The sequence below is a fragment of the Vombatus ursinus genome, unplaced genomic scaffold, assembly GCF_900497805.2.
Source record: "Vombatus ursinus unplaced genomic scaffold, bare-nosed wombat genome assembly UNPS02005459.1, whole genome shotgun sequence".
Lineage (NCBI taxonomy): Eukaryota > Metazoa > Chordata > Mammalia > Diprotodontia > Vombatidae > Vombatus > Vombatus ursinus.
This window is the reverse complement of record NW_020945237.1, coordinates 13,326,537-13,351,754: the sequence shown is the minus strand read 5'-3', so window position 1 is coordinate 13,351,754 and position 25,218 is coordinate 13,326,537. Positions and strand designations below refer to the sequence as shown.

The window sequence follows — 25,218 nt, the reverse complement described above, 5'->3', positions numbered from 1 at the left end:
TAGTCTATATACGTCTTCAAATGCTTTTCTGTATTCACCACATGCTCACTATGCAGCAAAATTCCATTATTTCTATGTACCACAATTTGTTTAGCCATTCCCCAAATTAATGGGAATCTGCTTTGTTTTCAGTTCTTTGCTGCTACAAAAAATACTGCTATCCATGTTGAGCGTATATGGGACTTTTCTTTTTATTCTTGTCCTCCTTGAGTGATCTCTGGGTCAATTATTTCTTTTAGTATACTCCCAAATTGCTTCCAAGAATAGTTGGGCCAATTTCCAATTCCACCAATAGTGTATTAGTGTTATTATCCTTCCACTATTCCCACCTTTTATCATCTTTTCCACTTTGCTGGGTATAAGGTAAAACCTTAGAGTTTTTTTTTTATTTCTATTTCTTATATTAAGAAGTAGTGTGGTATAGTGGATACAGCCTTGGAGCCAGGAAGACCTGGTTTCAGGTTCTGCATATCCTAGCTGTGTGATGCTGAGCAAGAGATATTATAGTAATAATAATATCAATATATGAGATAATATCTCATTTGATACTCTTCTGGAAGTAGGTGCTATTATTATCCCCATCTTACAGGTGAGGAAATTGAAGTAAATAGAGGTGAAGTCATTTGCCCAGGGTCACACAGCTACTAGATGTCTGAGTTCACATTTGAACTCAGGCCTTGCTGACTTCAGGCCTGATGCTCTATGCACAATAGCACCACCTGGTGGCGCAATTTAAACTCTCAGCGCTCTCAGCAATCCTCTAGCACTATAAATTGCAGAAAAGATGCTGATCTTCATTGGTGAAGGGAGTTTCCTTATCTAGGAATTCCCTCTACCAATGAAGTCAGAGGTCCATCCCTATCCTTTGTGCCTATTTCTCTTAGTGATTCTAAATCACTTTATGATTTCTATACTTTTTATAGTTTGTAATTTTTTTTTGAGAACTGCTTATACATAAGTTATTTCTTTACTTATCTATTGTGGAAAGGCTTTTGATATTATTTATTTCTGTTCTCTGTATAGTTTGGCTATCAGACCTTCATCATATATATTTAATGCAATTTTGCCCCTAATTGATCACTTTCCTTCTTATCCTAGTTTCTATTCATTTTATTTGTGCAAAAGCTTTTCAGTTTTATGAACTGAACTTATTTTATCTTTTGTGATCCTTTCTATGCCTTCTTTTATTAGAAATTAGCCTCCTAACTATAATTGTGAAAAGTACCTTATTTTTTTCTGATTTTATAATATTCAGGCCCAAGATCCATTTTTAGCTTATTGGGTATAAGGTATAAGACTTTGATCCAAACCGAATTTCTGCCAAACTAGTTTCCAGTTTTCTCAGCAATTATGCTCAAATAAGGTACTCCTCCTCAAATAATTTGTTTTCTTACGAATCAAATATCTGAGTGTTAAAAGCACAGCAGAAGGAGACTATGGTTAGTGTATTGCAAATCCATAGCCTTCCCTGCCTGGTTCACCTGATGGCCAACCTCTGGTGATGAGGTTCATCATGTCTTTCTGACTGAGGCTTACACATCATAAGCTTTTAGTGTTCGATTAAAATGCATTGTATAAGTCCGTGAATGAATATGGAGCCTGATTCAATTCAAACTATAATCTATCATATAGAATGAGATGTTGAAGGGATTGTATTATAAAAGTATCATTCTTAGTATTCTAAGTATAACCCTTTTCTTGGTCTCCTAAGGTGGTTTGTAATTGGTTTTTACTCCATCCTCCCCCTTCCCCATTATTTTCTTAACACCGTTAGCTATGTCTAGCATAGAGACGGAGCAATTCCACCACCAAGAGTCCTTGACGCATGACATTAATGCCTTCTTGTTGCTTTTAGAGTCATCTCCTTGAGCTCGGGACCTAAACTAAGAAGAGGGAGTCTGAAAGAACTTACTCTTTGAGGAATCTTAATTGGTTATTGAGATAGAGAAAGTTCATACTGACCATTTTACACAATAACTACAATATGCTCCATGATTGTGGTTCATTATCCAGATAAAAGCAATGCTGTCCATCTCCCTTAGTATTTTGCTGCTGTTTTTTGACTATTTTTCCCAGTTTCCAGAAAAAAACCATGAAAGACAAGATTTTATCACGTGTGGTTTCCAGGCTAAACCAACCAACCTCCATGGAATTCGGTATAAGACCCAGGGACTAGAAAAATGAACCTTAGAACTAAAAAAAATCAGGTATGACAAAAGTAAGGAAGCCTAATGGTCAAATGCCTGGTCCTTTTCCTTTGGGAAATTACTGGTTTTCACTGCCGTCAGATGTGCCATTATTTATATAATTAAGAGTGAGAAAGTTGGATAACGATTGGATAGTTGTTTAGCCGTTTTGGTGGCCTAATAGGCTAAAATAAATTCTTCAGAATTAATCTCCAACATAAATGTTACAAAATTTTTTAGCCATGAACTAGCAATAAAAACATTTCTATCCCTCCCACAGGTTAAAAGTAAGGTTTAGTGCCCTTTTATTAGTGGTAAAAGATAGCATTATATCTGTAAAAGTTTACAAGTCAGAAGACCTGAGTTCAAGTCCTGGCCCTGGCACTTCACAAAGCCCTTAAACTCTCTGTGCTTCAGTTTCATTTTCTGTAAAATGTGAGAGGTTAGCTTTATTTCTGAGCTCAAAACTTACATGAATCTTTGGTGTTTTCTATTTTGTGTGGCAATGTCTTCTGCTCCTTCTAGCGAGGCAGACTTTCCAGAGAGTTTTAGAACGATTGAAGATATATTAAGAATACAAACAACACACTGTTTCCCACCAGGTGGAAACCTGTTTGAGTGCTTTATTTAATGTTCAGGTAACAAATTGCAATTTGGATTTGAAAGCAAAAACATTAATTCTCAGCAAGTGGTAAGTGCTAAGTTCGAAAAGAAAATTAGCCAAAAATAAATATGAGCAAATGAGAGTAATGAACTTCACAGTTGCATAATTTTCATTATCAGCTTAGGAGTTAAAATGTCTAGGATGAGTTTGAAAATTGTGATGCACAGATGATTGTTATCATCCTCCCTAGGCTGTGTCAGGGAAGAGGAATGGGACCAACATTTCCTGTTGCTTTTCTTAAAGATCTCTAGACCTGGGAGGAGGCACATTCAGGAGCCTTGGCTTCTTCTTAAGCATAACCCATAATTCTTAAGTAGGTTCTCTACTTATATATCTCCATCTTAAGTAAGTTCTCTATTTCAAGACATTTTTAAGAAAAGGGAATGGCTAGTTACCCAACTGATAAATGGTCATTGATATGAACAGGCACATGTCCTCAGAGGAAGGGATCCAAGCTACATTCATAGCTTGGTCATATAGTCATATTAAAAAAAGTACTGTAAATCAGTGGTGTCAAACTCTGTGAGTCTAAATTATCTGTGTTGTATATTTATTTTTTTAAACATTTCCCAATTATATTTTCCTCTGTTTCAGACAGCATTCAGGAATTTTGCAAACACAGGAGGCCAAGTTTGACACCCCTGCTCTAAATCACTAATAGTTAGAGAAATGCAAATTAAAACAACTCTGAGGTTCTACCTCACACCCAACAGATTAGCAGAGTTAGCAAAAAAGGAAAATGACAAATGCCTGTGGGAAAATAGACCCTTTAATGCTGTTGGAGCTGTGATCTCGTCCAGCCATCCTGGAAAGCATTGGAGAACTCTACCCAAAAAGCTATTAAATTTTGTATGCCCTTCAGCCCTACAATACACTACCACATCTTTTTCCTAAAGAGATTTAAAAAAAATAGAAAAGGGGCACATGTGTACAAAAATATTTATATTTTTGTTTGCAGTGTTTGCAGCGTCAAAGAATCAGAAACAAAAGGCATGTTTTTTAATTGGTGAATGGCTGAGCAAGCTATGATTTATGAATGTGATAAAATACTATTGTGCTCTAAGAAATGATGAAAGGGATGGTTTCAGAAAAACCCGAGAAGACTTGTATAAACTGATACAGATTGAAGTGAGCAGGAGCAGAAGAACAATGTATATGATGATAGTAATGTTGTAAAGACAACTTTGAGAGCCTTGGGAACACTGATCAATCCATGCCTGACCATGATTGCTGAGCACTCATGATGAAACATGCTACCCACTTCCTGTCAGTGAGGTGATTGAAACATGGTTTTTTGGTGTGTGGCCAATGTGAACATTTGTTTTGCTCAACTATACACGTTTGAAACAGGGTTTTGTTTTTCTTGCTTTCCCAAAGGAGGAAGTGGGAGAGAGAAAAGGTGGATTTTTCTTGATTGAAAAAATAATAATAATTAAAAAGAAGGATAACTAAATACTCTGAGGAGACGATTCAACCGAAATAGTGCACAAACTCAACCATCCCACGTTATCAAAGAATTTCAGAACTGAAAAAAAACCCCGGAGGCCAGTTCATCTCTGAAAAAGGATCCCTTCCACAGCAAGCCCAACATGTGGTTCTTAGCCTTTGCGTGAACATCTCCAAAAAATGCCTCCCACTTTGGGGACTTGTTAGGAGATTTTCCTGATCCCAAGCTGCTTTGTCCCTTTTCAGCTTCCACCTTTATTCTACCTTCTGCCCTCTGAAGACCAAGATAACAAATGTGATCCCTTTTCCATGGTGACCACCCTTGAAAGACCTGAAAATAGCTCTCATACCCGGCCCCGCCCCCATATCTTTTCTTTTCCAAGCTAAACATCCACAGTTCCTTCAACCAGTCTTCATTTGCTTGGATTTACCGCTCTTCACCATTGCCTTGCTTTGGATGCTCTGCACCAATGTCTTTCCTAAACTATAACACTCGGAAATGAACACAATATTCCAGTCAGTCAGTAAACACTTATTGGGTCTACTATGTGCCAGGCACTGTGCTAAGCACTAGGGATACAAAGAAAAGAATAAAACAATCCTTGCTCTCAGAATGCTCACATCAGGGAGACAGCGTGCAATCAGCTGTGTGCAAACAAGCTATAGACAGGATAAATTGCAAATAGCCAACAGAGGGAAGGTACTAGAATTAAGAAAGACTTTCTAGGAAAATGATAAATGTTGGAGGGGATATGGGAAAACCGGGACACTAATACACTCCACTAATGGTGGAGTCGTGAACTGATCCAACCGTTCTGGAGAGCGATTTGGAACTATGCCCGAAAGGCTATAAAATTGTGCATACTCTTTGATCTAGCAAATACCACTGCTAGGTCTGTATCCCAAAGAGATTTTTTTAAAAAGGGAAAAGAACTTATTTGTACAAAAATAATTATAGCAGCTCTTTTTGTGGTTGGCTAAGAATTGGAAATTGAGGGGATACCCATCAATTGGGGAATGGTATGTGATTGTGATGGAATAGTATTGTGCTATAAGAAATGACAAGCAGAGTGATTTCAGACAAACTTGGAAACACTTACATGAACATCTGATACAAAGTGAAGTAAGCAGAACCAGGAGAACATCATTGTACAATGAACAACTGTGAATGGCTCAGTTGTTCTCAGCAATACGATGCTCTAACACGATACCAAAGGACTCGTGATGAAAAATGCTATCCACCTCCAGAGAAAGAAATATGGAGTCTGAATATAACTGAAGCGTAGTATTGTTTCTTTCTTTCTTTTTCTTCCTTCCTTTTTTTTATTCAGGTCTTTTTATTCAAAATGACTAATATGGAAATGTTTTACATGATTAACCTATATCTGATTGCTTACCATCTCAGAGAGGGGGGAGCAGTGGGGGAGGGACTTAAAAAAAAAAAGATGAATGTTTAAAAAAAAAAGACTTCCTATGAAAAGACTTCTAGTAGATAGTGGGGTTGGTACTCCAGGTGGATGTAGTCTGAGAAAAGCCAAATATAGCAGAATTGTTTCTTTATTCCTGGAAGCTGTGCCTCTCTTCAGGCAACTCGAGCCCAGTGGCTTTTTTGTGGCTGTATCACACTGTGGACTTATTGAACTTCTAGTCCACTAAAACCTTCAAATCTTTTCCAGACAAAGTGCTGTCTTATCACGCCTCCCCCCTCTCATCCTTGGAAAAGTAGACTTTTTTAAACTCAAGGGTGAAACTCTATGTATATCCCTATAAATTTTTGCTTAATTTGATTCATTCCAGTTCCTTCAGCCTACCATGATCTTTGTGCACCCTGATGTCCCCAGCTTTTTAGCATTTGCAGATTTGATGTGGATATCATGTACACCTTCATCCAAGTAAAGATGCTGAGAGGACTGGGTAGAGATCCTTGACTCACTTCCTCCATTGGAGACAAACCAGCCACTGGGATATCCACTAATGATGGTCTTCGATTCCCGCCATTTAATTATAAATGCAGCAGTCATATTGTTAGCTAGGCCACATCTCTCTATGGTTTCCACAAGAATAGCAGGAGATATTTATCAAATACTTTCCTAAAATCTAGGTAAACAATATCTACCATATTTCACTGCTCTGCCGGTTTAGTGTCCTTGTTAAAAATGGAAATCTTATTAGGATGGCATGACCTATTCCTGATGAAGCCAAGTGAGCACTTGGCAATCAATCACTTTCTTCTAGAACTTTGTCAGTAATTGAAGTTGTGCTCCCTGGCCTGTAGTTTGCAGATTCTATTCCATTTTATTTTTTTTTGCAAATTGGGACATCTGGCCTTCTCCAGGCCTGCATTAGCTCTCCTGGGATCCAGCATCTTTCCAGTCCAACTGACAGTGGCTCCATTATCAGAGCTGAGGGTTCTTTCCATGCTCAAGGATGTGGTTCTTCAGGGTCAGAGGTCCTTGAATTCACCAAGGGTAGCTTTATGCCTTCATCTCCTTGCTTCTATTCAATAGCCATTTTTGTTCAGTCCTTTCCAGCCCAAAGGTCATTCTTAGCAGAGAAAACAGAGACGATAACTGAACATTCTGCCTTCTCTCACTTGTCAGGTATCATATCTGCTTCACCCCAAGCGGCAATACTGTCCTTTCTTTGATCCTTCTCTTTCCCCAATATAGCTTTGAGAAACTAGCTTTCTGTTGTCTTAACTCAGCTCATTCTGAACTCTAATATTCCTGACATCATCCTTCTTGTATTGAACCACACTTCTATGTTCTTCCATCTCCCATCTCCATGCCTAGAATGCACTCCTCCTTCCCTCTTCTATCTCGTAAAATCCGTCACTTCTTTCTGGATTCAGCTCAAGCACTACTTTCCACATGAAGCAGTCTTTTAGCAAGCATTTTTACAATGTCTACTATGTGTCTACTAATATGCTAGACTATGGCAGGGGCCAGTAGTTTGTGAGGGACAGTAAAAAACACGTTCTGTTGCCTCAAGGAAACTATAAGCCATGTCCAGCTCTCCAAGCCCTCGTTAGGAACACCATGGGGACACTAGATGGGGAAGGAGCTAGAGCAGTAGCCCCAAGCATTGCCTCCTGTAAGTTAAACAAATAAGTATTTTTAAACCAAAAAAATAGATTTTAGATGTTTAGGAAGGCTGCATAGCATAGTTTCCTTTCCCACATTCCTACATTGAATCTTTGTATCTTTTTCCACCTTTGCCAATTTGATGAGTGTGAGTTGATGATCAAATCATGTTAATTTGCATTTTTAGGGACTTGATGATGGCTTTTTTAGATGATGGCTTATAATTTGTGAACTGTGTATGTGTCCCTATCCTTTAACCACTTATCTATTGAGTAATGGCTATTAATAAAATAGATTTATATCAATTCCCTATAAATTTTGAACATCAAACTTTTATCAGAAATCTTCCATACAAAGATTTCCCCCCATCCATATCTTTCCTTTTTATTCTAGCTGCATTTATTTATCTTCATTTGTGCAAAAGCTATTTTTTTTATGTAGTGGTAGTAGACTATCTTGTTTTTCAGAATATTCTCTGCTGTGACTGTTTACAATTCATGCTCTTTCCAAAATTGCGAGATATATTATTCTTGCTGCTTTTGTAATGTAATAATTATGCTCTCATAACACATAAGACCTTAACTGGAAAATTATCATGCCATAGAATTTCAGGGTGCTACACAAAAATATCTATCCATATTCATGTCTTTTTTTTCAGTGTTTTACTGGTGATTTTAGGGGTTTTATGTCATTATTGCTTCCTAATAACTTTTCCCTTCCCTATAGTCCTCTCTTGTAACAAAGCACAGCTATACAAAGCAAGCTTACCCACTGACTACGTCTGACAAAATGTATCTCATTCCAAACGTATATCATTCCCCAGAGTCCACAACTTCTCTACCCAGAGTAAGTAGTTATACTTCATCAGTCCCATGGAATCAGATTTGGTCTTTTAATTGATCCATATTATTTGCATTTCCCTGTGCCAACTACAGTGAAATCATATAGCATGTGATAGTTATATAGATGTAATGCTGAATAAACATTTGAGTAAATGGATGGATGGATGAAATAACAGCAAACTTTAGAGAGTATACATGTTACTGAGAAGATAGGAAGAGTTGTCTGAAACCAGAGCTGACATGGCTCTAGGTGTGATGACTACATGTGATAGAAAGATGGATCAGTGGAACAAAGTAGACATAAAATACATAGTAGTCAATGATTGTAGTAACCTTGTGTTTGACAAATGTAAAGATTTAAGCTTTTAGGATAAGAATTCACTGTTTAGTAAAAAAAAATTGTTGGGAAAACTGGAAAGCAGTCTGATAGAAACCAGGTATAGAACATTATCTTACACCATTTACCAAGATAAGGTCAAAATGGATACATGACCTAAACATAAAGGGAAATATCATAAATAAATTAAAAGAACATGGACCATATTACCTATCAGACCAATGGATAGGAGAAAAATTTATGAATAAATCAAGAGGTAGAGAGCATTGTGAGATGTAAAATGGATAATTTTTACTATGTTAAATTAAAAAGGTTTAATACAAATAAAAACAATATAGTCAAGATTAGAAGGAAAGCAAAAAATTGGGAAAAAATTTATAGACAGTTTCTCAGATAAAGGTCTCATACCTCAAATATGTATAGAACTCTATCAAATTTATAAGCATATGAGTCAATCAAAGCTCTATGTAGTCATATGAAAAAATGCTCTAAATCCTTGTTGATTAGAGAAATGCAAATTAAAACAACTTTGAGATATCATCTCATACTTATCAGATTGACTAAAATGACAGAAGAGGAAAATGACAAGTTTTGGAAGGGATGTGGAAAAACTGAGACACTAAAACACTATTGGAACTGTGAACTGATCCAGCCATTTTGGAGAGCAATCTAGAATTATGGCCAAAGAATTATAAAACTGTGTATACCTTTCGACCCAGCAATATCACTCTTAGGTCTACGTCCCAAGGTAATATGGACCCAAGGTGATCAGGGAAAAAGGACAAGAACCTATATGTTCTAAAATATTTATAGCAATGCTCTTTGTGGTGGCAAAGAACTGGAAGTTGAAGAGATACCCAGCAATTGGGGAATGGCTATACAAGTTGTGGTATATTATACTACTGTGCTGTAAGAAGTTATAAGCCAGTTAATTTTAGAAAAACATGGAAAGACTTGCATGAAACAGTGAAGAGTGAAATGAGCAGAACCAAGAGAATGGCGTATACAGTAACAGCAATATTATTCAAAGAATTACTTTGAATAACTAAGCTGTTCTGAGTAGTATAAATATTCAGATCAGCTACAAAGGACCTTTGAAGGAAGATGCTGTTCACCTCCAGAGAAAGAATAAATAGCAGTATGCATAGTATGGTTTTATACATACACACACGTATATACATGTGTGTGTGTGTGTATACATACATGTGTTTGTGTGTGTGTATATATTTATGTATGTATGTATGTCAAATGGTGACCTTCTCTAGTTTAGGGATGGGGAGTGAGGGAGAGAGACAGTTTGGAACTTGAAATGTAAAAAAAAAAAAAATAAATTTTAAAAGAAACTAGGTGATAGATGTGTCCTGAGAAAAAAAACAAAACATCGAGTTTTCAGCTATATAGCCACTTAATCTCGGGACTGGCCAATCTGCCTGGAGGCATCATTGATTCTCTGATAATACTATACCTATCTCTGAACCAAAAAGGACTTGGCCATTATTATCTGTGCACATGGCTCTATTGAGATGAGGGTTAATTTGAAGTCAGAAATTCTACAGAAATATGAATTGGTCATCATAAAATAATAGCTTATATTTATATGAGACTTTACATTTTATAAAGTTCTCTCACTTGGGTCTCATGAAAATCATGTATGATAGGTTATGCAAGTATTATTATCACCATTTTACAGAAAGGAAACTGGGGCTCAGATATTAAGGGGCAGATATTGAGATTATACAATTAATAATTTGCCCAAGCTAGGGTTCACACCCAGGTCTGGTAATTCTAAATCCATTATGCTCTCTATTACACTTTAACTGCCTCCCACAATCCACATTACAAGTCAATCAGTCAGTCAGTAAACATTTATCAAATGCCTACAGGTAGCTGATTGTCAGAGGCAAGGGCTATTTTAGCAGAGATGCTGAGATTCGTAGGTGAATCTTTGAAGTACCAGAGCTAAGAAAGCTGAACAAGATTTTTCTCCTGAGTAGTGAATGCCACAAGTGTTGGGTTTTGCCTTCCCAAGAAATAAAAATATAGAGATCACTTAGGTGAAAGGAGGAGCATCTGATATGCTCTGTTTCTTACAGTGGGATCTGAACGATATTTCAGATTACTACAGGGTGCAGCGCTGGCTGGCCAGACTATCCCTCGACATACTCCAAACATTCTCATGAACAGTATATCACTAGGAGTCCTCAAATCAGTTCTGTGGCTCTGTGAGAAACCTCGTTGGCGATACCATCTCAGAAACTCAAGTGTTTTATATGGACACCAAACAACTCTCTGAGATGCCAAGTCTTTTTTTTTATCATTAGGACTAGTTTACTGCAACCAAGTAAAGACCAATTGGACAGGGAGAAATATATCAACAGTACTTTGCAGCTCTTTGTATAAAAGAAAAAAGGAATTAATATAGAAGTCTGAATAATGACTTTTAAATTAAAATGAGATACAGATACGTAATGGGTAATGAGATATTGAGGCAAAAGATATTTTGGCCTGTGCAAATTGACATCCAACTAAGAGCTTGTTGCATCTTTAGTGAGAGTATATGTGCTGAGGCTGAGACACTCAAGAGTTTTGGAAGAATCTAAGTCCAAGCCTAGATGGCCAAATTTACAACTAGCCAAGGACCTGTTGGCAGATTTATCCAAGTCAACAAGCATTTTGTTTTGTTGGTTTTTTTTAATTCACTTTTATTTTGTTTGTTTTTGAATTCTCTCCATTTCTCTCCCCACCCCATCATGCATTGAGAAGGGCAATAAAAACAAAGCCTGTTACAGTCATGCAAAATAGATTCCCACATTAGCCATGTTCCCCCAAAAAGAGAAAAAGAAAATATTCTTCGATCTCTACTCTGAATCGACATAGAGGTGGAGAACATGTTTCATCATGAGTCCTCTGGTTGTCCGTTGTCAACAAACATTTTTAAACATTTACTATAAACTAGGGACTATGGTAAGCACTGGGGTTACAGAGACAAAAAAAAAAAACAAATGTTTTCAGAGAGCTTGCATTCTCCAGGAGGGATGCAACATGTCAGGAGATACATAAACGCGAGATAACTTAAAGAATCAATCAAAGAGCATTTATTAAACATTTACTATGTGTAGTAACGTGTACATGTCTATTATGCAAGGCATAGTTCCAAGGAAAATCAGAAATAAGTCCTCAAGAAGTTTCCATTCTAATGCAGAGACAACATATAAATAATACCTACAGGATGTAGCTACAGGATACATACAGAGTAGATAGAGGACAGCCCAAGAGGGGAAGGAGAAAATACTGCCAATGAGGGGGATCAGGGAAGGCTTCATGGAGGAGGCAACCCCAGAACTGAGCCTTGGAGGAAACTGGACAAGATTTCATTTGAGCAATCAAAAACTTATTGCCATCCCCCTGATAAAAAGCAGGCAAAAATGACTGAGGATACACACTCTTATCTCCACTTCAGTTCTTGAGATGTAAGTATAGATTTCTTGGAAACTGCAGCAGATGACAGACTGTCCTTGTGCAATAGCCAGGGGACAACATAATGTCCTTGGAGGAAATTCTTCTACAAATCCTAAGGCATAAAGGCAAAAACAGAGCCCTGGAAAAGGGTCTCAGTTTACTCCCACACCCTAATCACCCTAAATTCCTCACGCCTTCACTCTATGGATTATTTCACATTTCTCCTTTCTTGTTTTTACAGAGTTTCTTCGTGTGGTCTCCCCCATCAGGGGCTGTCTTTTGCCTTTCTTTGTATCCCCAGCATTTAGCACAGTGCCTGGCACATTGGAGGCGCTAAATATGTTTATCAGTTGAATCAGGAAGAGCAAGCCAATAAACAGTAGCGAGTTAGCAAAGGCCTCACATGTAGATGCTCTTCTCCCTGAGTCATGCAAATGCCTTTCCAGCCACATACATCTAATACCTGCTGCAATGCCTGTCAATGACGGCTCTTTCTGATTTATGTATTTCCACAATGAAAAATATGTATTGGGTCCTTACCAGTATGTAGCAAAATTGTTGAGAGTCTAAATTTAAGCATGTCCTTGCATGCAATCATGCTCCAGCAGAATCTCTCCTTGGCCCAAAGCTTTGTGCATGCTTCAGTCACAGCCAACCTAAATCTCTCTTTGCTACAACTCATCCGAAGACAGAGGAAGGTGATCTGTGTCTTCTTTGAAACGTGCACACACTTCTGGTCTTTTTTACCTTGGACAAAATACAGCTCTTTTTGAATTTTAACTTCCCTGCTCCTTCTGGACTTGATACAAAGTGAAAAAGAAAAAAAAAACCCACTGCAATTTGAATTAAAATATCACTTTAGAGAATAACTAATTATGTTCCCATTCTTTTTCTCCATGGACATTTTAGTTTAAAAGTTAAGCTTAGATCTTGGGGGGCTGTGGAGGGATGGGGTCTCCAGGCCTGGGTTACCACTGGGGATGGTGTAGCATACTCCTGGTGACGACATTTTTCTTCTACCATTGCATACTGGTCGCTGTTCTGCCATTTAGAGTCTTGGAGAGGTACTCTGAGGATGGTGGGTTCGGTGACCTGCCCAGACAAAGCCTGGACCCAGTTCTTCCAACTCAAAGATCACCTGTCTATCCATTATGTCATCATGCTTTCTTTCCAACTTATCCCATACAGTCTGCACTATTGGTTTGATGCTTTAGAATTTCTTTGGAGACGTCCAAAATGTCTCGGTCCTTCTCTGTTTCCCACTTCTTCATCATTATTATTCTGAATGGACTGCATCCCAACTACTCATGCAACCTAGGCCTCAAATGTCTTATTCTTTTTCCTATATGCTTTTTGGTAGGAGGAAACATGCTTTTGAGCTGATTAAGGATTTGCTTTTTGGAGGTAGAAGAAAGAGAAAAGAAAGAGTAGATATATAGCCTCCTTGGTTTATATATTTTTAAATGATGTTTCACTTTTAGAAAGTGACTTGTTTATAAAAATATAAACTGGTATGTTGAGAGAATGCAGAAAATTTTCATGGGGAAATTGCTGGACCCCTGCATTTTCCATCTCTCTCAGTCACTAGTTGAGTGGCCTTGGATTGGTCATTGTGCCACAGAGAATCTTTTCCTTCACACATGAACAGGACAGGTACAACTCTCTAAAGTTCTGTGAAAATCTTTGAAATCTCATTGGCTGACACACCAGGCCAGGTGCAGTCTGATGCATCGTGGCTCTGAATTTTAAGTTCTAGTTGTTAACACTCAGCCATTTCAACTGAGACATTTTGCCTTTGTGTTTTTAAACAGGTGACGATGAAAGCCAAACAGCTGAAGGATTCTGTGACGTGTACCCCAGGTGCGTGTTAAGTATGAACATTATCGTATTCACTGACAACGGCTTGCTAGAAATAATTAATCCCTTTCTCCATGAAGGTCTTGATATGCAGGAGTGTTCAGGGACAGGGATTCCGTGCCTAACTTGGGTGTAGCTTCCATCATGAAAACACAACATATGAAAAATAAATTCCACAGAAACAATTATCTCTATCTACATAGTAAACAAGGTAACCCCAGATGAACTGGCAGGCTCTTAGGGGCTGCTTTCAGGAGTTTATGCTTCTGGGTTTGTGACTTCTAGGTCAGGTGAGCCTCTGAAACGTGTCAGCTGTGAGACCTGTGGCCTGCTGCGGCCTACAGCGCTCTTGAGTGGAGCCTAGATTAAAAGGGAATTGGGAAATACTTAGTAAAAAAGAAAAAAATACAGCAGAACATAGGTAACATTAACATGTGGTTTTCTGAGTCAGCGTGAGACCTGCAGGGATCCTCATGTACACCCTTGTTTCTTTCTGGGTTTGACGGCCTTGCTCTACAGCAGGACTGAGTTATGCTGGCCCAAAGACCCCGCTGTCAGAGGACGCTGGCCCAGGCAGGGGTGCTGCGGGGGGTCCTCCGCTTGTGCCAGCGTCACCCTTTGGGAAGTGATGTGCCCAGAATTGCTTCATCTGCCCATTCGATAAAAAGCGCTCAGCCAGTAGCGCCAAGCAGTCTGGGGACCCACAGAGGACCCTCAGAAAACATCCTTCAGGGGGCTGCAGAATGAAAGCCATATTCTCTGCTGCTCACGTGCAGGCTCTCTCTCTCTCTCTCTCTCTCTCTCTCTCTCTCTCTCTCTCTCTCTTTCTCTCACACTTTCTCACACACACAAACACACACACACACACGTATGTACATGTCCTTCAAAAAGAGAATACTAAAAGCTGTTATACACTTGAATTCACCAAAGATATTTCCTCCCCAGACTCACCAGTATTTCTTTGTCATCTCTACGCTTGGGGTAGAGAGACAGGAACTGAAGGAAGAGGGCTGGGGTCCCTTAAAGCCTGTGACCAGCCCAAGCCGTGGTTTCAGCAATGCCCCTGGACGGAGACGGCTTCTCTTCATTCCTGGCAGCTGCCGGAAGCGGATAGGTTTCGTCTGAAACGTGGAAGGGTTGGGGTGGGGGGGACGGGGGTCTGCTGGCTGGCTGGCCCCATTTGGTGTTATGTGAGGCAGGCTCATCAAAGACGTGACCCCAAAGGCTGATCACTAGCCTTTGTCTTCTCTAGGGGATTGATTGATTGTTATTTTAATGAGGTGGAGCAGTTTGGGGCAGGAAGCTCAATGTGAGCTTTCCCCCATTTCCTCCCAATAGCTCGGTCACCCACCCGTAAGTGAGAGGAGAAGGGAATGTAGACGGAGCTAAGGTGGATCCCAGAGATGACATCCATGCATTAGAGGAACACTAGAAGCAGTGTTAAGGAGAGCGAGCCCTGATGGTGGGAACTCATTTACAGAAGGAGAAAAACAATAAAAAGATGAAGTCTAGAATAATGAAATAAATGCCCTCTGACCACATGTAAAACATTTTAATCTCATAATGGATAATTATACCTGTGTAGTAAATACATACAGCATATACATATATATACATATATACACACACATATGGATAAGTTATTGATAGATTGATTGATTTAGTGGCCTTAAAAAGTTTAAAGGCATTTTAAATGAAAATGTTTTGGTTTCATGTGTGCTGCTGCTGAGCAGTCTCTGAGAAGCACTCGTTAGCTCCCCATACGTGCACAGGCACCCTTTCTGTAATCCTTCCTCCCATAAACTCCCACCCACTCTGCTTACAGACTTGGGGCTCCAGGTATTCGTTGCCTGGGCATCAGATCTAAGTAGTTCAGCATCAGATGAAAACTGCTCCCTGAACCTCAAGCCTTGCCACAAGCCAAACTGAAGCCCCACCGTTTATTGGAGATCAGATATATAACAAGGATAATGGGTCCCCTAGGCCAGAGTGGATGCCAGGGATCCCATGAAATGCTTTTAGGTGCCGCTTGTCCCCCCAAAGAGCATTCCTGTCCTTCACATCCTGAGTGAAAATGTCGGTGATCCACACCACAGGCCTCTGAGCTACCCTGTTCTTTTCTTCAGCCATAGAGACGAACACAGGGCATGAGAAAAAAGAACAAGAGCTCCTCGTCCTTACTGAGGGGTCAGGGTCTAGACACAGGATGACGGCGAGGGTCTTCACCAGAATGTCTCGCCATCACCTACCCAACTCATGTGCCAAACTGAACCTACCTCGCTCAAAAAACCGACCAACCAACCCTTGCTCCCCCTTCTAGTTCCCCTCATTCTGTTCAGAGTTTGGGTGACTTTGATTGTTTTTCTGCCTTTCCCCTCCACTGCCCAATCACTTGTCAAGCCCTGTTCTGTCTGCCTCTAGGATCTCTTTGGGGTCCACACGCTCCTCCCATTCCCACTGCCACCATCTCAGTAACATGCCCTTCATTTCCACACGCGTGGACCGTCAGTGTGTCCCCCAACTCGTTTCTCACATCTATTCTCCCTCCTCCAGTATGTCTGTCATGCCCCTTCCAGGTCAGTATTGCATCTGGACAGGGGCAAGCACATATCACTCTCCTGCTCAAAAGTCTGCAGTGGCACCCTCTTCCCTAAAGAAGAAATTTCAGATTCCTTAACCTCGTGTGGAAGATTCTCTATAATCTGGTATCACCCAATTTTTCCAGCTTTCTCTCATCCTACGTCCCTCTACATGGGCTGTACATCAGCTGGACTGAACAATTCACCATCCCCCACACATCCCACACTGTCCCACCTCCATGTCTTTGCCCGTATTACTTCCCTGTGTCTAGAATTCTCTTCTCTTCCCCCCATCTCCCATTCCTCCCTAATGAAATCCTACCCATCCTCTGAGGCCCTAATCAAATGCCATCTCCATGGAGCTTCCTTAAACCGTTCCCAACCCTCACTGCCCCTAGTAATCACCCCTTCACCTCACATAGGGCTTGGTTTGCCCCTTTTTCCAGCACGGATCCTATATTAGTAGCATTATCACTATTTGGGTATGTACTACAGCCTTTTACCAGAAAGTGAGCTCCATGAGGCAGGGCCGAAATCTTTTTTCTTTCAATTTTGTATCCTACTCCCAATGTTCTGTATGTGCTTGATTCATGTTTCTTTAAGGAGAAGCCAGAAACCAGAGAACAAGACCTAGATACAAGTTGCCGACCTGTAGCTGTGGAGGACATTCGTACACTGGAAGTCCCTTAGACTAATGACTAATGAAACCATAGTTTGGATCGATAGCACTGAAAGCCCAGAATTTTCTTGCATTTTCCAGACTAGAATCGTCTTTGCAGCCCTGTCCATCGCCCCTCCCACCCCTGCACTGTCCCATGACTACTCTTGATACATGACCCTCATGCCCCCAATCTGGAATTACTTCCAAAAAGCATGAATGGCGACCTGAGTCTGAAAAGGGAAAGCTTTGTGGGGAAGGAAGATACTTAGAGATTCTCACAAAGACACAGTGGACCAACTTTCAATTTGAAAATAATTTCATAGTTTGAAAATATAAAACTGAGGAAATATAAGAGAACATTTGTCCGTATTTGAGGGCTACATCAGCCCAAGCCACCTCATATGACATTTTGGGGAAGCGGGGTAGTAGATATAAAACAACTCCTCGTAGAGCAAATGCCCCTGCCATTTGGGAGGCAAAGTAGCATACTTCTCACTAATAATCAAGGATTTTAATTAAATTATTTAATATGACTAAAACAACTTTGTCAAAATGACCTTAAATTTCTATTTATTGGCCCTACATACTCTAGCAGACAAGGTGATGTTTTCTTCCATTAAAACAGTGACATCGTTATCGTCGTCATTATAACTAGCATTTAGGTAGTGCTTTAATGTTTGAAAAGCACTTTTACAAATTTCAGAATAACAATAGCTGCCAGTGATATAGCGCCTACTGTGTGCCAGGCACTGTGCTAAGTGCTGTACTAATGTCATCTCATTTGATCCTCACAACAACCCTAGGAGAGAGGTGTTATTCCCCCCTTTCACCGTTGAAGAAATTGAGGCAAATAGAGGTTAAGTGACTTGTTCAGGGTCACATAGCTAGTAAGTGACTGAGCCTAGATTTGAACTGAGGTCTTCCTGACTCCAGGCCCAGCGCTATCCCCTGCACCACTGGGCTGGGGGTCAGAAGTCAGCTTCCAAGTTCTGGCTTTGTATTTTTAACAGCTGTGGGACTGAGTGAATCACATTGCTTCTAAACCCTTCTTTCAAATGGGGATGGCCATTTTTGCACTGCCTGTCTCCAGGGTTGTAAGCACAGTGCCTGGTAAACTGTAAAACACTGTCTAAACATAAGTGCTTCCATTTCCTCTTCTCCTTGTCTCTAATGGCATAGCCAAGTGTGGGGAAAGCAGAGACTTTCCATCAGTAATTGTGAATCACGTTGAGTTTTTACATTAATTATCTTCATCTTACATTTGGAAATACAGCTTTCAAATACACGATCTATTTGTAAGAAACTATTATTAAAGATACAGGTGTTTTGTTTTTAATATGATTTGCATTTTTTAATGTTTCTAAAAATGTTAATATCTACGTAGAACTGATGTTCTAATGAATGGAGGCAGCCGGGTGGTGCGCTGGCTAGAACACTACTACTCAGGGTTGTCGTCAGGGTCCAAAGAGGTATTTGTAAAGCACTTAGCACAGTTTCTGGCACATGCAGGCACCACATAATTCATAGCTGTTATTATATTTTAAAAGTGCTTTTCAAACCTTAAAGCACTATACAAATGGTTATTGTTATTATTATGTTTCATTATTTTAGCAGAAGAAAATATCAACCTACCTGCTGGAGTTTACAGTATCAGTAAACAGAAATTTGAGGTCATTTTGACAAAATTGTTTTAGTCATTTTAAATAATGTATTTATAATTAAACTTCCAGATTATTAGTGAAAAGCATGGTTCTTCACCTCCTAAGAGGCAAGGCCATTTCCACTAGTAGCAGTTATTTCACATCATCAAGTATTCTGTCCTTCCTATTCTTTTAACAATGTCGCTTTCTTCATCACCTGAAATGACCTTGCCGTCCCATCTAAGCTAGCTTTCGCTTTCCCACAGGAATGGTTAGGCTTTCTGAACTCAAATCCACAGCTCAGAACTCCAGGCCCACAAAAGCCACCGTGACTTTGTCAGACCACCTCATCACTCAGAGAGAAGAGAGAGAGGTGGCAGAGGAGGCCGAGGACCACGGAGACGGCCTGGGAGATCCGAGCGAAACGACGATGCCCGAAACCAGGCAGCGGAGGCGCAAACCAGCCAACTCCACCGTGAAGGAAGAGGCAGAGGAACGGTCCAGAGGGAAGAGGCAGAAAGACTTTGACATCAACGAACAGGACGAGGCCAGCGATGAGGAGGAGGGCAGGAGGAAAGTGCGGAGCCGCCCCTTGGCCGAGGAGCTGTGGACGCAGAACCAGCAGAAGCTCCTGGAATTGGCTCTGCAGCAGTACCCAAAGGGCACGTCGGACCGTTGGGACAAGATCGCCAAGTGTGTGCCAGACAAGTCTAAGGTCAGTTACCAGGGGAGGGGAGGGGAGGGGAGGGGAGGGGAGAGGTCGATGCTGCCTTTGGTACTGAGTCGAGGAAACTGTAGTTATGGCCAATTCTATCATCTGTCATTTATCTCTTCTATTTAGAGCTAACTACTTATTTTTCTATAAATAGCCAACTATATTATTACTCATCTGTCACTTTTCCATATCTTTCTATGTGCTTGTTATAGTTCAGTTAATTAGAGCATAATGTTAATGAAGTCAAGGTCATAGGCTCAGTCCTCTTACAGACCAGTTGCTTTCTGACAGAGAACATCATTTAGAAAGCTTTACTCTAGATAGTATCCCTAATTCCCACCCCATTACCCCTACAGACACATACCATGATCAGCCATCTTGTGAATATATGCAGTTGTTCATAAGCACAACCATCAGGAGGAAACAGTGTAAGGCAATGCAAAGAATGAGGTGTTAGAGACCAGAAGACCTGGGTTCAAATCCCAGCTTTGCCACTTACTACTTTTGTGTCTGTGGACAAGTTATATGATGTCCCTGGGCCTCAGTTTCCTCATCTGAAAATGAAGGCATGTACTAGATCAAGGAATTTTAATCTCGAACCCATGAACTTTTAAAAAAGATATATTTGATAGCTGCATTTTGATATAATTGGTTTCCTTTGTAATCCTTTGTATTTCCGTTGTATTTTGTTTTCTGCATTTAAAATATGTTTCTGAAAAGGGGTCCGTAGGTCTCACTAGACTTCTGCCAAAGGGGCCTAGGACACAAAAAATCCTTAAGAACCCCTGGATTAGTTAAAGGATCCTCCCTGCTCTAAAATCTAAGATCAACCCTGCTACAAAATACCTAAAAAAAAGTCAGATATATTATCATCTTCTTTGAAAGCACTAGGTATGTGCAGTGAAAACAAAATTTCTTACAAAATCACAAGATTCAGGATCCCTGTACCTCGGAGAATATCCCCACTCTCCTAATTGGGTCCCTGATGTAAATTAAGTGTAGAACACCTGGTAGAAGAAGCCTGGGTCAGTGTTTTACTCTGTGACCATTGCCAGAATTATATTGTATCTCCAAGTTAGCTTCTGCAGCCCATGATATGGCTCAGCTGGCAGCCTCCTACTTGCTTCTTACCCTGGCAAGCTTCACAGTTGTTCCCATCAGCCAAAATCCAGCTGTAAATGATCCCACGTGGAGGCTCGGAAAGAAGGAGACCCAGGGAGGCCCTCATCTTGGGGATTCCCTTCCCCTCATGAGCCGACAATTCAGACCCGGTAGGCTTTGGGGTGTGGTCTTTTCCACTCGGGTCTTTCTTGACACAAGGGAGCCCCATGGGTGTTATTTATTGTAATAACTGCTCTGGAGTTGTAACTGTATTCAGACACCTGGCCAAGGATATCAAAAGAACAAATCTCTGTTCTGTTGGATGCGCCTATCACTTAATGCCCTCTGGGCAAATTGATGTTCATTTAAATTCTTGGGTTTTTTTTAATTGAAATTCTGTGGTAGAAAATCTAGCTTGTGGCCCTGTATGTGTCTAAATGCAAAGACCCAGGCTTAAAAAAAGTTGACACTGGCAGTTGAGCCAGACTGGGAGACTCAGATTTGCCCAGTCCAGCCCCCCAGTTTATCAGAACTAAATTATTTGTCCCTTTGTCTGCCTGACATCTGTCAACATCTGTCCGTGACTCACTTATAAGAATAAGCAGCCATATTTGCATATTTGATTAGTTCCCACTGGTTTAGAAGCAGGGAGCTGGTCATGCTAACTTCTGTAGATAAAGAGACTCAGAAGCTCACTCAGCACACTGACATTTTCAGTCCATAGCTAGAGTTACCCTCTTAAAGCTGGTTTGTTCCTTCACCTGGAAGTGTTGGGCATAGGACCAGGCCACTGGAGAGGCTGCTGGTTAACCTCCCTACCGTCCAAATAGCCTGACGATGGACCCTAAAGAGAGAAGTCTGGGCAGGGAGGAGAGCTCAGAGCTGTGAACGTGACTGGAGGTTAGCTAGGCCAGGCTCCACATAGATGCTTCCTTCCTCTCCTCTGTAGTTGGGGAATAGCTGCTTTCTCTATGACCCAGTGTGTTAGTTACTTGGGGGAGGACAGTCCTCAAGAAATGCTACATTCACACAGAAAAGTCACACTCATTCCTCATTCAAGAACTTATTTGGCCATGGCCACCTTTTTGTATTAGGTTTTCTTTTCAGTTATATTGTAATGGATTCTGGAGAGGCCTTCAGATATTAAACTTTATGGACCAGCTAGGTGGTGCAGTGGATAGAGCATCGGCTCTGGCCTCAGACCAGCACTTGACACTTACTAGCTATGTGACCCTGGGCAAGTCACTTAACCCCAATTGCCTAAAAAAAAAAATTAAAATTAAAAAATTTTTAAAAAAAGATATTAAGCTTTATATTGGAAAATACTCGTGTAAAACCATAAAACTAAAACTAAGTCAAAGTTTCGGGGGAAGGGAATTGAACAGTCAGGCATTCCCACCCTGGGGCAGCCAATATAATGACCCAAAAGAGATAAAAACCAGGTTTTGCCAGGGCTTGAATTGTGTGGGATCTCCTATAACCCCTGTTAGCTGAGAGTTTTTTTTAGCAGAAGCAGAGTGGACCCTGGTTAATACTCTGACCTTGCCAGAGAGAAGCCTAGTTCCCGTAATGGCAGTATTGATAACCAATGAGGATCATCTGAGGCATAGATATTAATGAATAGAAATCTTGCCTTCTTTTTTGCCCCTGATGAACAAATGGACATTTTCTTTCCCCTCCATCTCTTCTCCAGTAAGGAATTGAGGTCCAGAGGTACCATTTTACCAAGTGGCTGTGTGAGGGAAGCTTGCATCTGAATCCAGCATTTCTTGAGCCCCCATAGGTGGAGAACCATGTAAAGTCCATAGGAGTTAGTCGCAGTCAAGAGATCCCTTATTTCTAGCACTTCATTTGTCAGAGGGGTCAGGGACACTGTGCTGATCATCAGGAGCAAGAAGATTCTAGTTAGCAAGTAGAGATCAGCACCAGTGCTTGCTACAAGCAGTCAGCAGCACAAAGGGCCCCATGCCACGCTCAGGCCTCTCGTCGGAGGATTAGTGGTTGCCAGACCTCGAGGGCAGGGAAGCTGGAGCTCTGCCCCAGACTGTCAGACTCTGTAGGATACCAGCCCGTCCTGAGGCCCCCTCTCTCCTTCTAGTCCATACCAACGCCACCAGTCCTCTAGCAGGGAAGAAAGCTGCCGTCCCCAAAGCCACACACCTTCACCTTAGGTGCAGAGATGATGAGTGCCGGCTCTGCATCCCAGTTGTTCTGGAGTATAGATAGACTGCAAATGGGAAAATCAGCGTAGTGGATGAGAGCCAGGAGGCAAGGTCTCGAAGAAGATGGGGAAAAGAAGGGGCTCCAGTTCTACGTTTACACGTCAGGTCCATAGGATTTAAAGAGATCCTCTTATCTGACAGCCTCAATTTTACACACGTGGGAAATGAACTCGGAGGGCAGTAAGGATCAGCGCCAGTCTAGATCCAAGTTCCCGTCCTGTGACTGCGGTCAAGCTCTCTGAGACCATCTTGGCAGAATGTTCCACGCCTTTTACTAAGTTCTTAGTAATGTGAAGTCAGAATAATAACAACGTGCTGACTTTCACAGACACACATTGTGCTGCTCACTTGCCCTTCCCTCCTCAGGGAAACATAAACCAAGCTGTGCATTTTCCCCCCAACATCATGCCCGTGTGCTTTGATTTCATCCGTAGCTGCTGCCCGTTGTGAGAATGATTGGCAGGAATTTGGGCCGTCCTTTCCCTCAGGTATTCTCCTCTGGCTTCTGTCCTTGTTGGCCAGACGTCTAGGAAGAGAATACTCTATATCCTCTGCTGCTGCGCTCTCTACTCACCCGCTCGCCCTTTACAATCAGGTGTGTCTTCACTGCTGTGGGGCCCTGTCTCTCCTTCCCTGGCTGTAGCCATTGGCTCTGTGTACATGGCTGCTTGTGCTCCAGTCTAACTGCCTAATGGGATACCTTCCCCCAAACCTTCCACTGACGCCTCAAAAACTAAGCTTATCGCCTTTTGCCCAGAACGTGGCAAGCCTCCTCACTTTCCTCTATGTTTTAAATGTTACCACCATTTTCCCAGTCACCCAAGTTTGCAACCTTGGACTCACCCTTAACTCCCCCCACATCCAATCAGTTGCCAAGTTCTGTTATTTGTACCTAAAAAATATTTCTCTCACCCTCCCCTCCTCTCCACATTGGTAACTTTCCTTCTAGTCCAGGGCCCTTGATACCTCTGGCCCAGGAGTGGGCAACTTGCAGCCTTGAGGCCGCATGTGGCCCTCTAGGTCCTCAAGTGTGGCCCTTTGACTGAATCCAAACTTCACAGAGCAAATCTCCTTAATAAAAGGATTTGTTCTGGAAAATAAAAACAGCCTGGCTTCAGTCCTCCTCTCCAGGCCTATCACGTACTAACCCTTCACACACTCTCTGTAATAGCCAGAGTGGACTATTACTTTTTGTTGCCTGATTTGTCCCATCCTTTCCCACCTCCATCTCTTTTTGCTCACATATCTATCACCCATTCCTGGAATGGTCTTAGCCTACATTTTTGCTTGTTAAAATTCTTCCCTTACTTCAAGGCCTACTTCAGGTACCACCTCTTCCAGGAAGCCTTCCAGTCCCTGCTCCTCCTCCTCCCTCTACTCTTAGGCATCTTTTTGGATATATTCCAAATATGTGTTTTATAGGATTTCTGTATTTGTCTTGTTTACTTAATAGATTGCAAGCTCCTGAAGGGCAGGGGCTGCTTGTTTTATCCTTATCTCCCTAGCCCCTAATGTAGTGCACTATACATAATAGATGCTTGATAAATACTTGTTATATTTGAATTTCCAACTTGACGTGTAAAGGGCGCAATTCTTGATGTTTGTCTCACTAGAAATGGGATAGAACCTCCTTGAAAGACGCCAGGTGTAAAATCATCCTCGGATGGGAAAGTAAATATCTTCACCTTTCTCCCTACAGGAAGAATGTGTGGCTAGATACAAGCTGCTGGTTGAACTAGTACAAAAGAAAAAACAAGCCAAAAGCTGAGTCTTCTGGAAAGAAGAATCTTCCTTTCATTTTCCAGAACGAGAGAATATTTTAAATGTCATCTGCAGTGATTTGCATTTTTGTACCTCAGTATTTCTATACGTCATGTGCCTTAGTAAAAGAAAATACCAATAAATCTTATGCCATCTTGCTTAAACATTGACTGTGTTAAAGAAGCTAAACTGTATTTTTGCATTTGGAGAACTATTTATCTAACACTTCATTGTAAAGAGTCAACTGTTTTGGAAAAATTCAGACCAATCGTTTCCTACTGGTATAAGGCTCTGTGTTTGTGTGTTTGTGTGTGTGTGTGTGCGTGTGTGCGCGTGCGCGCACTCGAGCAAGCATGCATCATGCCAGTGTGAAAAGGAATGTATGTAAACAATAAACCAATATGTGTTAAAAAATGTGTTTCATAAAAGCCATGGACATCCTTAAAACACTAAATGACTAGTATCTTTTTCAGACTGTGAGAAGATTATCTGATGACTTTATAAAAGCCTAGGCCCTCGGCCATATATGGGATAGGGTGCAATATGTATCTGCCAGTGATGCCGGGGTCTGTGAGCTGAGGATGGGGTTTCCTTGGCTTTGGTAGTATGACTGGATAAGGTCTTCAGCAACAATTAGGTTTCAAGGTCCCATCAGCAGAAATGAT

General features: G+C 40.9%; 1 protein-coding gene across 1 annotated transcript in view; it reads left to right on the top strand.

Moving 5' to 3' along the window:
- Positions 1 to 24,981, top strand: part of DNAJC1 (DnaJ heat shock protein family (Hsp40) member C1) — a 251,823-nt gene extending 226,842 nt beyond the window's left edge. The window contains exons 10-12 of the mRNA XM_027847908.1: positions 13,829 to 13,877; positions 19,021 to 19,469; positions 24,492 to 24,981. Coding sequence (XP_027703709.1) covers positions 13,829 to 13,877; positions 19,021 to 19,469; positions 24,492 to 24,560 — 567 coding nt within the window. The 3' untranslated portion in view covers positions 24,561 to 24,981. The remainder of the gene's footprint in view (positions 1 to 13,828; positions 13,878 to 19,020; positions 19,470 to 24,491) is intronic.
- The last annotated feature ends 237 nt before the right edge of the window (positions 24,982 to 25,218 follow it).